Here is a 15377-nt window from a genome sequence, read left to right on the forward strand (position 1 = left end):
TCAGATGGTGAGCCAAGGAAAAAATTGTAACATGGCAAAATGTGGGCACAAGTTATACGATCGAGTCCACCAACTAAACCAGATGTTGCACAGTCAGACGTGCACAATCTAGCACAGAACTGACAAGGAGTACTGAGACATTCCGCGGCATGCAAGTCAGCTTGAGCACTGTTCGATAGCGCTAAACGAACGGCCTTCTTTACTTGGAAGATTCAGTATGTCCCTTCCCTTTCCATATTTTAAAAAAAAATCAGTGAGACTGAGTTTTGCGCATCCTTAGCAACGCAACCACTCGCAACGATCAAGGCGTAGATGAATCTCCCATACCAGTGAGCAGTGGGTTTATACCCGCCACGGAAGTGGTCAAATACCGAAAGTCCCATCCACTGCATTCATATTACCGACGAGAAAATGTTCCCAGGATCCCATGCACCGCATTTGGATTGTGTTCGTGTGATGGAGAAAGTTTTCAGATAAATGCTGGCTTTGTCTTCAGCTGTATGTAAAAAAGGAAACCTGGGACTAAAAGCTAAACACTCTCCAAGCAGGAGTCATGTGTAGCTGTGATGCCGCTAACAAGCCATGCTGACAACAGTTGTGACTGTCAATTCCGGGATAGAATTGAACATGATATTTGGCTTAAAACTTTGTAACATGGAAATTTTGGGCACAAGTTATGCAATCGAGTCCACCAACTCAACCAGATTTTGAACAGTCAGACAGTCAGTCGATCGCATAGCTTGTGCCCACAATTTCCATGTTACAAATAGTTGGCTTAATGCATACTAAATGTGAAGATCGGGTTTAGAGACAGATTGAATATAACTGACAATTTGTTTTCCCCCGAAGAAGTGTCGTTTTATCCTATTTCCACTGTAATAGGTGACCTGTAGAACCTTGTCGAGGCGATGCCGGAAAACTCGAGCCGCAAATGATCACACTTGATGCACTCACTTTAGAGTTCAGTCAAAAATGTGGCTTGACAGATACCGAAAGGAATCACATTCTCCTGAAATAATTGGCATTAATTGCCCACCTGGAAAGCTACCAAGTGCTGTGTATTGGCTGATAATTAAGTGATAATGACCTGTCGCTCATAGTGCAATCACTGCCACCACCTACACACCCACTCTTCGGTGGTATTCAGGTGGTCAGACCAACTAACCAAATCATCACATGCACGCACATGCACACTTTCTTTCTCTTGCAAACACACACACACACACACACACACGCACACACACACATGCACACACACATACACACCTTTTTTCGTTTTGACCTTTTGACACCCATCGCAGGAGGCGATGATAGCGATGCTACGGCTTCTGCTACGGCAGAAGCCGGCAGAAGCCGTAGCAACTTGTACCGGGATTTCACCATTCAACAGCTTGCAAGGCTGAAGACTTGACCACCACTATTCAGCCTGGTCTACACCACACAGCTATGAAGTGGCTTTTCTGGTCACTGAATCCCTACTTTTTGATCTTTTTTCCATTTTTTCCCGCACGCATATCACACCAAATACTCCAGCATGCACAGGCTGTTGGTAGCCACCCAGGAGAATGAAAGAAAAGTCAGAAGGAGTCTGAGAAAGAGAAGAAAGACGTGTGTGACCATAATTGTTGGGAAATTGGGAATCGAACCCGCAACCTCTCGATTGGAAATCGCCGCACATACCACTGCACCATACTGTAAATAAATTTCGGCGCTCCAAAATTTCGGCACTTCACGATTTTTGACATTTCGGCGGCGATTTATTTTCGGCGTGGGGTAGAGGGCATGGTATAGTGCGACAGATGCTGTGAAAAATTTCATCGGCGTTTTAATTTAGGCGTTTTGGGTCGGTGCCGAATATAGCCGAAATTAACAAATAGCTGCCGAAAATTTGTATGGGACACACACACACCCACCCACACAAGCTAGAATTCATATTGCATGAAGTGACCCTCTCATAGGCCTTAGGGTGTAGCCTGAAAGAAGTGTCCAATGCAGATGTACAATAATTTATTAATTAAGATGGGTGGTACGAAATGCCCGCTTATCAGAGAGATTATGCCATTTTGGATGTATATGCTGGTATTTATGATCCTGCTCATTTTGAAAACACACCCTGGGCTTTGTGGACGTATACCACCAGTTCCACTAAATTACAAGAGAACAACGCTACAACGTTAGAATTGCCGCTAAATTATCGCAAGTGTAGAGAACGAGTCCAATACAAATGAAAACCATGAACAGACTGTCCCGAAGTTATTTTGGGAACAAATTGTACTACATGTACTTGCTGATACTGACGCTGACGGAACACGAATTTGAGTTGAATACTCACGAAGTCTTGTACATGTACATCATTATGCGCCGGTGTTGTGGAGTAAGCAGGTACGTCAGTCACCAATCCAGCTTCAGCTCCACGCTCGCTTCAGCAGAATGTTGCCCGCGTTTGCTTTGCCTCCACACGGATAGACGACCAGCGCAGAGTCCCGCAGCTCCGTGGCCATAAGGTCTTGATATTCGCGGTTAGCGCCGTCCAGTCTCAGTCCACCTCTCACACCAAGCCGCCCTATGAAAATCTTTCTCTCTCCATTGGAGTGCTCCCCAGTTGCGCGAGGAGACTAGAGAAATTCCTCCGGTGAGCGAGGAAGAAGAGCGGAGTTACCCAACTCAACCAGTAATTTAGTGGAACCTGTATTGAGTAACTGTATTGTATGTTTCGTTACATTGTCGACAGATCTCCGGTGTACCGGTTTTGTGGCACAATGATTATAGCCATTATATTTTGTCGTCTCCATTCTTGTGCAATCATGCATATGTAGGTTGGTTCTCTTCATGTTATTGTGACCTATTTCATAGATGTTGGTTGCCTTGTTGCTTTCTCTCCCCTCTCCTCTCACCCAAGCCATTCTGCATAAGCGAAGCTGTGGACGCAGCATACTGCTGCTACACTTCAACGCGGGAATGCGTATAATAATAATAATAATAATAATAATGTAAATAGGCGTCGAGGCGACAATAGTTTTAGAATTGCGATCAACAGAACGAGCTGAACCGACATTTCACAAAGGCTTTTATTGTTTTCAAAGCAACACACTCCTTTACACATTATCCCACGTTATCCCACGTAGCGCACAACTGGAGCGTCCCACGCGGGGAAGACCCCGTAAACAACCACTACCTCCGCCAACACAGGACCTAGCGTCCCACTCGGCAAGTCCACCATTGGCTCCCGTGGCCATGACCAAGTCACTCCCTCCACCAGCGGAGGTGGATGTGGCTTCGGCGACGCCACGTGTGTTGCATGCAGACACGTTTGCATCAGCATCGCTTGCTGCATCACCGGCAGAGACGACAAAAATACCTACCTCAATATCAACGAGACCCAGAAGAACAACTGCTAATTACACCATGACCTATTTCAGTACGGAAGTACCGAGCCAACGTAATACACAACAGGAACGTGAGACGAGGGATGGGAGGAGACGGGACCTGATTGCTCCGAGGCAGGACGTCGTTGAGGAGGATTCGGCCAGTGAGTCCAGTGATTCCGGTGAGTGTGAGAGCGAGAATGATTGTGTGAGTAAGAGTGGGTGCGAGCGTGTGTTTTCTAGTAGGAAGTCATCAGTGTATAAGCATCTTGCATCTCGTCCTGATTGTTGCAAGGTGTATTCTGATTCTTCTTTTTCTGTTTTGTGCCGTGCTCGTCATGGTTATAAGTTGCAGTTGAGTGTGTTAGAAGCTGTTTGTCAACGTATTCATAAGCCTGATCTGTGTGTCCAGAAGGACAGCATTATTCGTTTGAAATTGTTTTAGGGGCAGCTTGTTCTGTCGGTTTGGCTCTGGTTGGCCATGGTGTCATATCTTGTGTCACAGTATACTAGTAGTCCTTACAAGTTCGTTAATTGCTTTCGCAGTTTTTCCTGTTATTACCTTAGTGCTAGGATTATCATTTTCATAGGTGTTGTTTCTTCTCACTCCATTTCTCTTTATTAGTATCTTTCTGGATTGTTTTTCATTAGTACAACGTAGCTTCCTGAGGAGTGTTGTGCGAAAACTAGTTCGAAGTACAAATTTTTTGTTCATCATTTTTTTCCATATCACATTTTTTCTTTCTTCCACGTTCTTCACTGCCTTCGTATCCACTCGTTTTTTTGAAAACAATAAAAGCCTTTGTGAAATGTCGGTTCAGCTCGTTCTGTTGATCGCAATTCTAAAAATAATAATAATACCAATATTAACTGGTTTGAGGGAAAGAGACAAACGGGAAAAGTCTGAAGAAAAAATTGACTGTCACCACCAGGACTCGAACCAGGGACCCTCGCTTGTAGCCAGCGATGCTCTAACCACTGAGCTATGGTGTAGTCGTCATCCAAGCAGAGACCGTTCAACGTTTTCTTCAGACTTCGTAACTCACACTTCCTGTGAATCCACACAGGCGGGTGGGACGCAGCCCTCACTGTAACCCACACACTTCACGTACAAACTAGCACGCGGGGAGCCCCAAGTCATAAAATATTAACTGGTTTGAGGGAAAGAGACAAACGGGAAAAGTCTGAAGAAAAAATTGACTGTCACCACCAGGACTCGAACCAGGGACCCTCGCTTGTAGCCAGCGATGCTCTAACCACTGAGCTATGGTGTAGTCGTCATCCAAGCAGAGACCGTTCAACGTTTTCTTCAGACTTCGTAACTCACACTTCCTGTGAATCCACACAGGCGGGTGGGACGCAGCCCTCACTGTAACCCACACACTTCACGTACAAACTAGCACGCGGGGAGCCCCAAGTCATAAAATATTAACTGGTTTGAGGGAAAGAGACAAACGGGAAAAGTCTGAAGAAAAAATTGACTGTCACCACCAGGACTCGAACCAGGGACCCTCGCTTGTAGCCAGCGATGCTCTAACCACTGAGCTATGGTGTAGTCGTCATCCAAGCAGAGACCGTTCAACGTTTTCTTCAGACTTTGTAACTCACACTTCCTGTGAATCCACACAGGCGGGTGGGACGCAGCCCTCACTGTAACCCACACACTTCACGTACAAACTAGCACGCGGGGAGCCCCAAGTCATAAAATATTAACTGGTTTGAGGGAAAGAGACAAACGGGAAAAGTCTGAAGAAAAAATTGACTGTCACCACCAGGACTCGAACCAGGGACCCTCGCTTGTAGCCAGCGATGCTCTAACCACTGAGCTATGGTGTAGTCGTCATCCAAGCAGAGACCGTTCAACATAATACCACCAGTTGATATGCGACCATTTGACTTGCCACCATTCTTGAGACGGAATTCCTTGCCTGATCATGATCTGCTAATTACATGTAGCTTTCAATGATGCGGACCAACTTTCTGCACCACCAGCTGTAAGGGCCGGACCGCTTACTCACAGAGTCCAAGGATTGATATTATGATATTAGAGCTGAGATGATGATCCGAAATTCCACTCATAGCAGTGCACATGAACTCTGTTGCCCGCCCCCCCCCCCCCCCCCCCATTGAGATTATGCGGCTATGTCATCTTCAAAATGATCAGCACAGTGCACAGTGTCGTATTTACTCAGATGATGAGCCCCACCCGAACGTTCGGTGGAATATAAATTGATTTGATTAGAAGTAAAGATACCTTATTGGAGTTGAGAAGTGAAGTCTTATACATATCGGTAAGTGGCTGCATTTGAGTTTGTGGAGGATATGAAACGTTTGTAATGTCGTCATTCGAATCTTTTCGCTTTTTGTAGCGCGAAGTGTTAGTTCGATCGGCTGGTCATTGCACTCACTACGTTTGGTACGTCGCACCGGTTCTACACTCTATGGGTAGTTGACTCACTGTCACTGAGTACATACTAGCATGGAGGTTATGCAAATACAGCATCAGCTGTTATGCTTTGGTAAAGCTGTGGCCACGCAATAGCTCAAACCAAACCGCCAACTGGCGCTGCGTACATAGCCCTGGCTTTAGCCCTCACAAGCGAATCGCTAGTGCACCACCATGACATCGTTTGCATAGCCTCTGTACTGTCGTACTACAAGTCCTAGCTTGTTCATTAGCATCATTATGGAGGGTTTTTGACATATTTTGTGTTTGAGCTCCCGAGCACCTTTCGTGCCGCGAACCTAAATGCATACTTTCGCAATTATTTTCGTTCAGAAAAGTATTCAGAACATAAGTTGCATATTCGTGTCAGGCAGTCATAAGTTTAGTGTGTTGCAGATGTCTGTGTAGTGTACGCATGTACAACCTGCAAAGGTCATGCAAGAGCGAATTCTGCTGGCTAATCCTCACCACAACTCAAACTATTTCGTCGCTGAATTCGTCTTTATAATTGGAGTGCGAACGCGAAATTCATCTTGCTAATCCCCCCTATTCTCAGCTGGGGGCACAGATCATCAGCGTCCAATTTACTGCCCTTTAGTAGAGTGTATGGCATGCCTCTACCAATGAACCCTGGCACTATGTCAGCGACATCAGTTTATAATAGAACTCAGTTAGTCAGACAATGCAGACTAGAGGCAGGACCAGACCGGCGGAAGCAGTTTTCGATTGGTCCTGCCATAAGCTAGCCTCTCATACTTTCATACATTTTTGAGTTTTTGTATGCACATGACCTCGCCAACACACACACATTGGTGGCCAAATGGTTGGTCCTTCCGATCCATGACCTGACCAACGTTTCCATCAAGCCATATCTTTCTTGTAGGATTCTACTAGCAAGCCCCAAATTTCTCCTGAAAGCAAGCTTATAGGTGTTCTTGGTACAGTAATGCACATGTAGATATTTTACTCAGTCGGGTTCTGGCTCTGGCCTGTCTTTTACTCTATTTGGTGTGTCCTTTTACATTGTGCATTTATCTACTCCTCAGTCTCAAACAATATGAGGACAGAGAAAGTGTTTTCTGATGATCACTTTATAATAGTGCGTGAAACTCGAAAAACACTTTCTCTGTCCTCCTATTGTTTGATACAGCTCTACCACTTGGTATTGAGCACTCTCTTGGACAGCCTGGAACCTCTCTGTTTTACTGCTCAGTCTCCTGAGTCCTGGCTGTACATATACACAGCACAGTGGTGCAAAAATCAGCATGATGACACAGACCTCTATGCTCATCAATCATCATGATGGTGCAGAGACGTCTATGACTGTACTCATCTTGTTGGCGCAAAAGTCTAGTCTCTGAACTCCCTGGCCCAAGGTGTGCTGATCACAGAGTATCGCCTTCCCACAAGCTGCAGTGATTAGGATGACAAGTCTCATTCAGGTGACACTGACTAGAGGTTGATAGGCAGCACTGAGTGGATGAGTACATAACACGTGTCCACACCAGCACTAACAGTACAATGACTTGGGCGTTTTTTTTATTTCCATAGCCAATGACTACTAGTATGTGAACCATACTCAGTGTGCATTATGTAGAATGACTGTGATTTTAGTTCAGTAACAGATGAAGGTCACACTGAGGCTGTCACAAAAACTGTAGACCCGTAACAAATGGGCATATGTGTGCAGGAGGGCTCATCAACCCCAGGCAACAGCCTTGAATGAACAGGTGCAAGGCACACACACACACACACGCAGCTCACCAATCAAGCTAACTGCCCACACTCACTCACTAGTGGTGAACACACTGCGGAGGCTGCACCAACAAGAAAACTGCTGACTACTGACAGGCTACTAAATACTAGTATTGTGTTACAGTTCTGCTCTCAAGACACACTCTGGTACACTAACAGTAACACAAGACGTGTACAGACAACAGTACAATCAGTCATGTCACTCATGTACACAAAACAATAGACAGAAACGAAACGGAAATTTGAAAGTTTGATCTAACTACTCCTAACTACTTACTCTGAGAAGAGTACAGACTGCCTTTCCCTGAGAATACATGTACTAGTGACAACCTTTCCCATTTACATGTGTTGTGATAACCGGTAAAAGAAAGGCTAGTCAAGGTTGGAAGCGCTCCAGCCCTTCAATCACCAGCAACAGGAAGCTCGCAGCACACATGTACTGCATACGTTATCAGCAGATACCTGAACAGGAGTGGCTCTGACTACAGCTGTAGTCTGAAGAAAGCCAGGCAGTTCCATCATCGACTCGTTTACGTAAACGATAGGAACCAGGTGCTCCGCAGCTTGTGCTCGCCTAGCCACAAGATCACCAGCTGCGTTCGACAGTTCTTCCCGCGTTCAGTATCCAACCTTCCGCATCACATCCCTAGCCCTGTCGATCCACAAAGGCACGGTCGGTGTCTCAAACTACATGCAGTTGATCTCAGATAATTATTACTGTACTCGAGTCGGAGCTACTCGCGAAGTCATACAATGTCATGATACATCGATTAGATGTGTTGCGAACAAAGGACGTCTTACGATTCGTGTCAAGTCAACACTCCGGATTCACGATCGATTTTCAGAGCTAGACGACGGCTTTGCGCAGTGCGCTGTCCTCGAAGTGACAGCGGATCTTCAGATGCATGACAGCCGTATCCCACAAGCCATTCCCACTGGCAAGGATCGTCAATGGTACGATCGACATCTCTTTACCAGATGCACCAGTGAAGGAAAGCAGGTGGAAAGGTCCGGTCCGCTTCCACACGGCTCGACATCACACTGACTTGAACTGCTTCTCCGTACTGTAGGTACTAGCAAGAGTCCATAAACAAATGGTACTAGTATCAGAGTTTTACGAGGTACTCTAAAATGTCGTATTCCGTTGAATGTCCAACATAGCAGAGCACAATGCGCCGCCTTTAGACTTAGATCTACTCAACACGAAGGACGAACTCTAATTTAAAAATAATATTATAATTATACGAAGCAAGGCGATAGCCCAAGCTTTCAAACTTTTTGACAGGAACATGACTTTCACTATCTCACTATCTTACTCCGACCCGAGGCATCATCGCGAAACACATGTCATGTAGAAGCAAAAGCAATGTGATTTCCGATTTCCAAAAGACAGCGTAGCGCGACATTTCCCCTTGACCTACGCGACACTCCATACTCCAGAGTTAACTCCAGAGACCCAACCATGTGCAATACACAGACAATCATCTCTACTCAGAGCCACTCAATCTTTAGAACATTGGCATCACCTGCTTGCTGGCTCGCAATCATTATAAAATCACCGGCACGCCACTTACCGACTTCAATCTCACGCCAGAAGTACCAGGGGATACACCAGTCTAGAGAGGACACCGGATGACTCGGCGAGAGCAGCAATACAACGACAGCCGTCAGCAGCACACTCCGACAAGCGGAACCTCCGCAGGGTTTTGAAGCCGCCGCCATGGGCATATCAGCCGGTTGGTAAACTACTGTACGAGTCAGTACGACCCTCCGCTGCCGCTCAGCTAGTACTGGGGTTTTCCACAATTGTGTGTCCGAGAGGCTATGGAAGAAACGTAAGCAATGATAAATGTCTCTCACCACGTACCGAAGCGAGCTGCTATGGACAAAAGTGAGTGGCGGTTGAACAAGGACTTTGAAATCTTCAAAGGGTAATTACTGTAGAGTGTAGGTCTACCGGGACAGCGCGAAGAGGACGTCGGACTTCTGCCGTTCTGGGTACTTCTACTAGTAGTAGTACAATCAGACAGTCATGTAGATTGTGGTGGCTAGGTTTTGGAGTACAGCATAGTCCCTACGGCACGCCGCCTGTAGCTAGCACGCCAGAGACCTCCAAATCCGATGGCAATGCGGCAATGGTCTCCGATCACTCATCAGTCCATGTACAATCTAGGATATCCAGCGACGGATGTAGCCGGCACTGGTAGTGGTAGACCTACGTCTACCCTGGTCTACGACCTGGTGACCATCGGCATCGGCGTAGTCCATAGACTCCATACTGTACCTCGACCAGCGCGCTTGCGCAGCGTTTGAGTGTGCGAATGCCGGACCGGAGTGGTGGCGGGAGGTTGGCGAAGCAAAACAAAAACCTACTCATTAATCACTACACACCGTCCAGAGGAGAAAACGGCGCCGCCTGTCAAATCTGCATTCACGGCTGTTTGCATGACTCGTATCTGATCGTCACTGCACTGAGCTGCTCAGCGAAACCCTGCTAGTATAGTAGCTACATGTCTTTTATTTGCTCAGAGTATCGGATTTCACTGCGATACGCAGATATCTAGATACACGACCATGATGACAGTGTACTACTTACTACTAGTAGTAGTAGTAGTCTTTTTCGTGTCATCATGCCGTCAGTAGTACATGTACCTGACTACTACAGTAGTACCTGTCCCAGTCCTTGTACAGACTCTGAGTCTGAGACAGACAGTGTGTTTCACTTACTCTCTGTCCAGTAAATAAACGATGACACAGACCCAGTAAATGCAATAGTTGTGGAAAAGTCTTTTATTTGTTCTCCTGTGTCATTTTGTTACATGTATCGCACATTCGACTGAGTGATTAGGCAAGAACCTTTACGTGTATTGTATATGTATCTTCAATACCGGTATGTATTTTAACTATTTTTTACCGTATTATCTCTAATATAAGCACAGTCTCCAATAATAGCACGTCTCCAATAATAGAACGCCTTGCATGGGGCGGCATTCAAAAAATAAAGTGCTCAGTCTCCATTATAAGCACACTGTGTAAATTCATTATCTGTACCGGCGAAAAAACCCTGAAATGTGTGTCTGACATGAATTTGGCATGGCAGCATGCCTCTGAAATGAGGTTGAAATAATAACGGAACAGTCTCCAATAAAGGAACGTCTCCATTAATAGCACGGGGCGGAGGTACATTGATAACATAAAGGACCGTGCTTATATTAGAGATAATACGGTATTTGTATTGATGGATTCTCCACAGACCTTAGCCTAAATCTTGCTCCGTCTGTTGCCTATCCTGTGTCAATTATCTTGAATATGTCATTTCGCGAAGGGAAATTCCCAGCCATGTGGAAAACTGCGGTAGTCGTGGCCACCTACAAAAATAGAGGACCACGCACCACCCCCAGCAACTATCGCCCTATCTCATTGCTCTCTACTTTATCAAAAGTGCGCGAACCTGTTGTGACATCATTAATTTTATGATCATGTTAGCATTTCACTTTCGCCAGCACAGTCGGGCTTTTGTCGAGGTGACTCCACCAGGTACCAGGTTACCCACCTCGTGCAAGACATCCACACCGCCCGGAACGCCCATAACCATGTTGGTTTGGTTTTCTTCGATCTCGCAAAGGCCTTCGACACTGTTTGGCACAGGGGTCTCTTAGCTAAGCTGCGAACAGTATACCGCATTGATGGCAAGGCAATCGGCTGGCTCTCATCGTATCTCTCTAACCGACATCAGCTTGTACGCCTCTCAACTGTGTTATCGGAGCCTTTACCCGTTACTTCTGGAGTCCCCCAGGGTTCAATCCTTGGGCCACTGCTATTTCTCCTGTATATTAATGACCTCCCCGATATTGCCCCTGGTGTCAGCCTTTTCGCTGACGACACAGCTCTGCTTTGCTCCAATGCTTGCCCTATGTAATAGGTAGGTTCGAATCTTACAAAGGAACGTCGTTAACTTTAACCACCGCGCCACCAGTGTAATACAGATACTAGGTGGGTTCGAATCTAGCAATTATAAAATTGAACCACCGCTGCCACCAATGTAATAGGTCGCCGAGTGGTATCAGGAGGCACACACAAGAAGACTGGTTAATATTATGTTCTTCGGCTCAATCTGCCTGAAGTTATGTATACAACTGCTCCGGCTCAATCTGCCTGGAGGGACTCTGAAAGGAATACAACTGCTCCGGCTCAATCTGCCAGGAGGGACTCTGTTCTGTTCTGTTATGTTCTGCTCTGCTCTGAAGAAATGAGTAAAGCATGGCAGCTTTTATAGGGCGAAAAGGAAGGAGATCATCATAGAGTCTGCATGAGCCATGAGTCATGAAAAAGGGCAAAAGTCTGTTGTGTCAGTCCAAACAGAACTTGGGAAGGCATAGCAACATTATCTAAATGTATAAGGATGAAAGAAGCAAACGGAACTTTGGAGGGGAACAGAGGCCAGGGAGGGCATTGGCAAATGGATGCAAACCGGATCTAGAAAGGGTCATGACTGTCCGCATGACCTCGGTCAGGGTCAGGGAGGTATAGTACAACATGTGGGTGTTAGTTCTACATGTACATACAGGTGCGATGATCTAAACTAGCAAAGATATGTAGTATGCAATCCAGCAAGCGCAAGAGAAGCACAAGTGGTGAGAAGTGATAATAATTAGCTTTGCAGGCTTGTCAGCAAAGGAGTGACAAGAGTCATGCAGTGCGTGTACGTGTACATGTGACATGATTAGAGGTCAGTAGATATTACATAGTACTAGCAAGGCAGGGATACTACACCCTCCCTTCCTACAGATAATCACGCCCTCGTGATTTTTCAAAAGTAAAGCAGGTGTACGAATGATCATTATGGTGAGACAGCATGGCTTGGTAGACGGATAATAAAGTAGGGACCCTGTGTGTATAATGTGTGAAGGACCTGTCTCTCTGTGGAGCGGGAAAAATTTCGGACGGTAAAAAAAGGATGTGTAAAATCGCGTCACTGTGGACGGTAACAGTTCTTCATTCGCGTCTCTCTGGGACGGTACAACGGGAAAAGTAGACTCGCGCATCATGTGGCGGTATATCATGTTACATGGACTGGTTATTTGAGTGCGTGCTTGCAGGGTATACAGTATTTTGGGTCTGAACTGATTGCTTGGTCGTTACGGGGTGGACATGATCGGGATGGGTGATGAAAAGGCTAGGAAACTTTGTGATCAAAACCTTGAGAAAGCGGTTGTACGGAAGCTGCAGTGTGGCGAAATGTTGGGTGATCTAGAACTGTGTACTGCATGTATCTGGACGTACATGAAGGTACATGGAGGGTTGTGAGTCCTAGGTTGTTGATCGAATGGTGGGGCGGGGACTGGGAGTGGGATTGTCTATGGGATGGATTTGCTGAAGGGACGTGGAGGGCCTTGTGTATCGCGTGTAGTGTAGCAATCAAACTAAAGGTGAGAGATGTTAGCAGGGGAACAACTTTGGCAGCAGAACGAGTTAGTGAGAGGAATATGGCAGCAATGATCATGATCACAGAATGGAAACAATCACGGGATGGCGGAGCTTGCATGGTAGGGGTGGCATATGTACTCACGTTAGTAACAGGTGCATTTGAAAGGGTTGGCGATAGAGTTGCGATACAGCAAGTAGGGTGACATACCTGGGTTGAAGTGAAGATGGGTCGTGTCGCGCGAGGACGATAGCAATACGCTATGTCATGGCCAATTTTCTTGCAGGATCGGCAATAGGGACGGAGACGAAAGGGCCGACGTCGCTTGGGTCGTACATATACCGGTAGTACAGGGATATGTCGGAGGGCATGAGAGCTCGCTGGAGAAGTATGGTGATCCACTTTGCCGGAACGCGGGCGTTGCAGCGTCGATCTGCTGTTCGGATGGACTGGCGAACCGGGATTTTGCATCGTTCTCACAATCTCAGATCGTCATGGGTTCAGAAACGCGGTTGGGGCCAATTAACGGTGCTTTCCGCTCATCGTTCGAGGCTGCCATCAAGGTAAAAGGTACTAACAACGAGACTAACGACAACGATTGACTAAGGATGGTAACAACATAACAAGACTGAAGTTGCGTAAACAGATCTACAGGGACGAATTCACGCACCGCTGCCACCAGTGTAATAGGTAGGTTCGAATCTTACAAAGGAACGTCGTTAACTTTAACCACCGCGCCACCAGTGTAATACAGATACTAGGTGGGTTCGAATCTAGCAATTATAAAATTGAACCACCGCTGCCACCAATGTAATAGGTCGCCGAGTGGTATCAGGAGGCACACACAAGAAGACTGGTTAATATTATGTTCTTCGGCTCAATCTGCCTGAAGTTATGTATACAACTGCTCCGGCTCAATCTGCCTGGAGGGACTCTGAAAGGAATACAACTGCTCCGGCTCAATCTGCCAGGAGGGACTCTGTTCTGTTCTGTTATGTTCTGCTCTGCTCTGAAGAAATGAGTAAAGCATGGCAGCTTTTATAGGGCGAAAAGGAAGGAGATCATCATAGAGTCTGCATGAGCCATGAGTCATGAAAAAGGGCAAAAGTCTGTTGTGTCAGTCCAAACAGAACTTGGGAAGGCATAGCAACATTATCTAAATGTATAAGGATGAAAGAAGCAAACGGAACTTTGGAGGGGAACAGAGGCCAGGGAGGGCATTGGCAAATGGATGCAAACCGGATCTAGAAAGGGTCATGACTGTCCGCATGACCTCGGTCAGGGTCAGGGAGGTATAGTACAACATGTGGGTGTTAGTTCTACATGTACATACAGGTGCGATGATCTAAACTAGCAAAGATATGTAGTATGCAATCCAGCAAGCGCAAGAGAAGCACAAGTGGTGAGAAGTGATAATAATTAGCTTTGCAGGCTTGTCAGCAAAGGAGTGACAAGAGTCATGCAGTGCGTGTACGTGTACATGTGACATGATTAGAGGTCAGTAGATATTACATAGTACTAGCAAGGCAGGGATACTACACCTATACGACTGCACGAAGCCATGCAAGATAGCATTGGGAAAGTTATAACCTGGATGCATGATTGGAAGTTGCAGCCAAACGTTGATAAAACGGCAGCTATGTACATTTCCCCGTCTCCCCCTTCCCTGCCACTTTGTTTTCCTTCTTCAAGTGTTGCTATTCGTATTGTTGAAGAGCATAAGCATCTTGGCGTTATTATTGACTCTAAATTGTCGTGGTCACCCCATGTGCAGTATGTCTGCAAGCGCACAAGCTCCATCCTTGGGGCTCTTCAAGCCCACTGTAGACATCTTCCTCTTTCTTGCAAACGCTTGTTTTATCGTTGCTATATATTGCCCTCACTTGACTACTGTGATACTGCTTGGTCTGGCATAACTACTACTGTATTGAACAAGCTAGAAACCCATAACCGCATGCTCCTTAAAATCTTATTTAGCAAAGATCGTCGCTTTCCCTCCGCTAGTCTTTACAAAATTGCCAAGATCAGTCCCCTTTCCACTCGACATAAGTACCACCTCTGTGTTCTCATACATAAAATATTACTAAATAAAATACCCTTGCATATGCAGGCTTATAATTGGTTCTCCGAAACACGGAATACCCGGAACTCACTCAGTCTCCCACGCGCTGCCTCCACCCTATTCACTAGATCCCCGATCTTTGCTGGCTATATGTTTTGGGCAACATTACCAACGCAGGCCAAGACCAGCACGTCGATGGATAATTTTGTTGCTAAAATCTCTGCTCAATTATAGGTTTCATGTATATCCTGCTGGTTTGTCTCCTCCTTTGCCTTCGATCTTTGCCTCTTATTTTGTATTCTTTTATCTGTTTTACTGCTGTGG

The 15377-nt window shown here is 46.1% G+C and overlaps 1 protein-coding gene across 1 annotated transcript in view; it reads right to left on the minus strand.

The window, feature by feature from the left end:
* Positions 1 to 9827, minus strand: part of LOC135826365 (tyrosine-protein kinase Mer-like) — a 29419-nt gene extending 19592 nt beyond the window's left edge. The window contains exon 1 of the mRNA XM_065338978.1: positions 9141 to 9827. Coding sequence (XP_065195050.1) covers positions 9141 to 9294 — 154 coding nt within the window. The 5' untranslated portion in view covers positions 9295 to 9827. The remainder of the gene's footprint in view (positions 1 to 9140) is intronic.
* Between the last annotated feature and the right edge of the window lie 5550 nt (positions 9828 to 15377).

Source organism: Sycon ciliatum, chromosome 10, assembly GCF_964019385.1.
Source record: "Sycon ciliatum chromosome 10, ocSycCili1.1, whole genome shotgun sequence".
Classification (NCBI taxonomy): domain Eukaryota; kingdom Metazoa; phylum Porifera; class Calcarea; order Leucosolenida; family Sycettidae; genus Sycon; species Sycon ciliatum.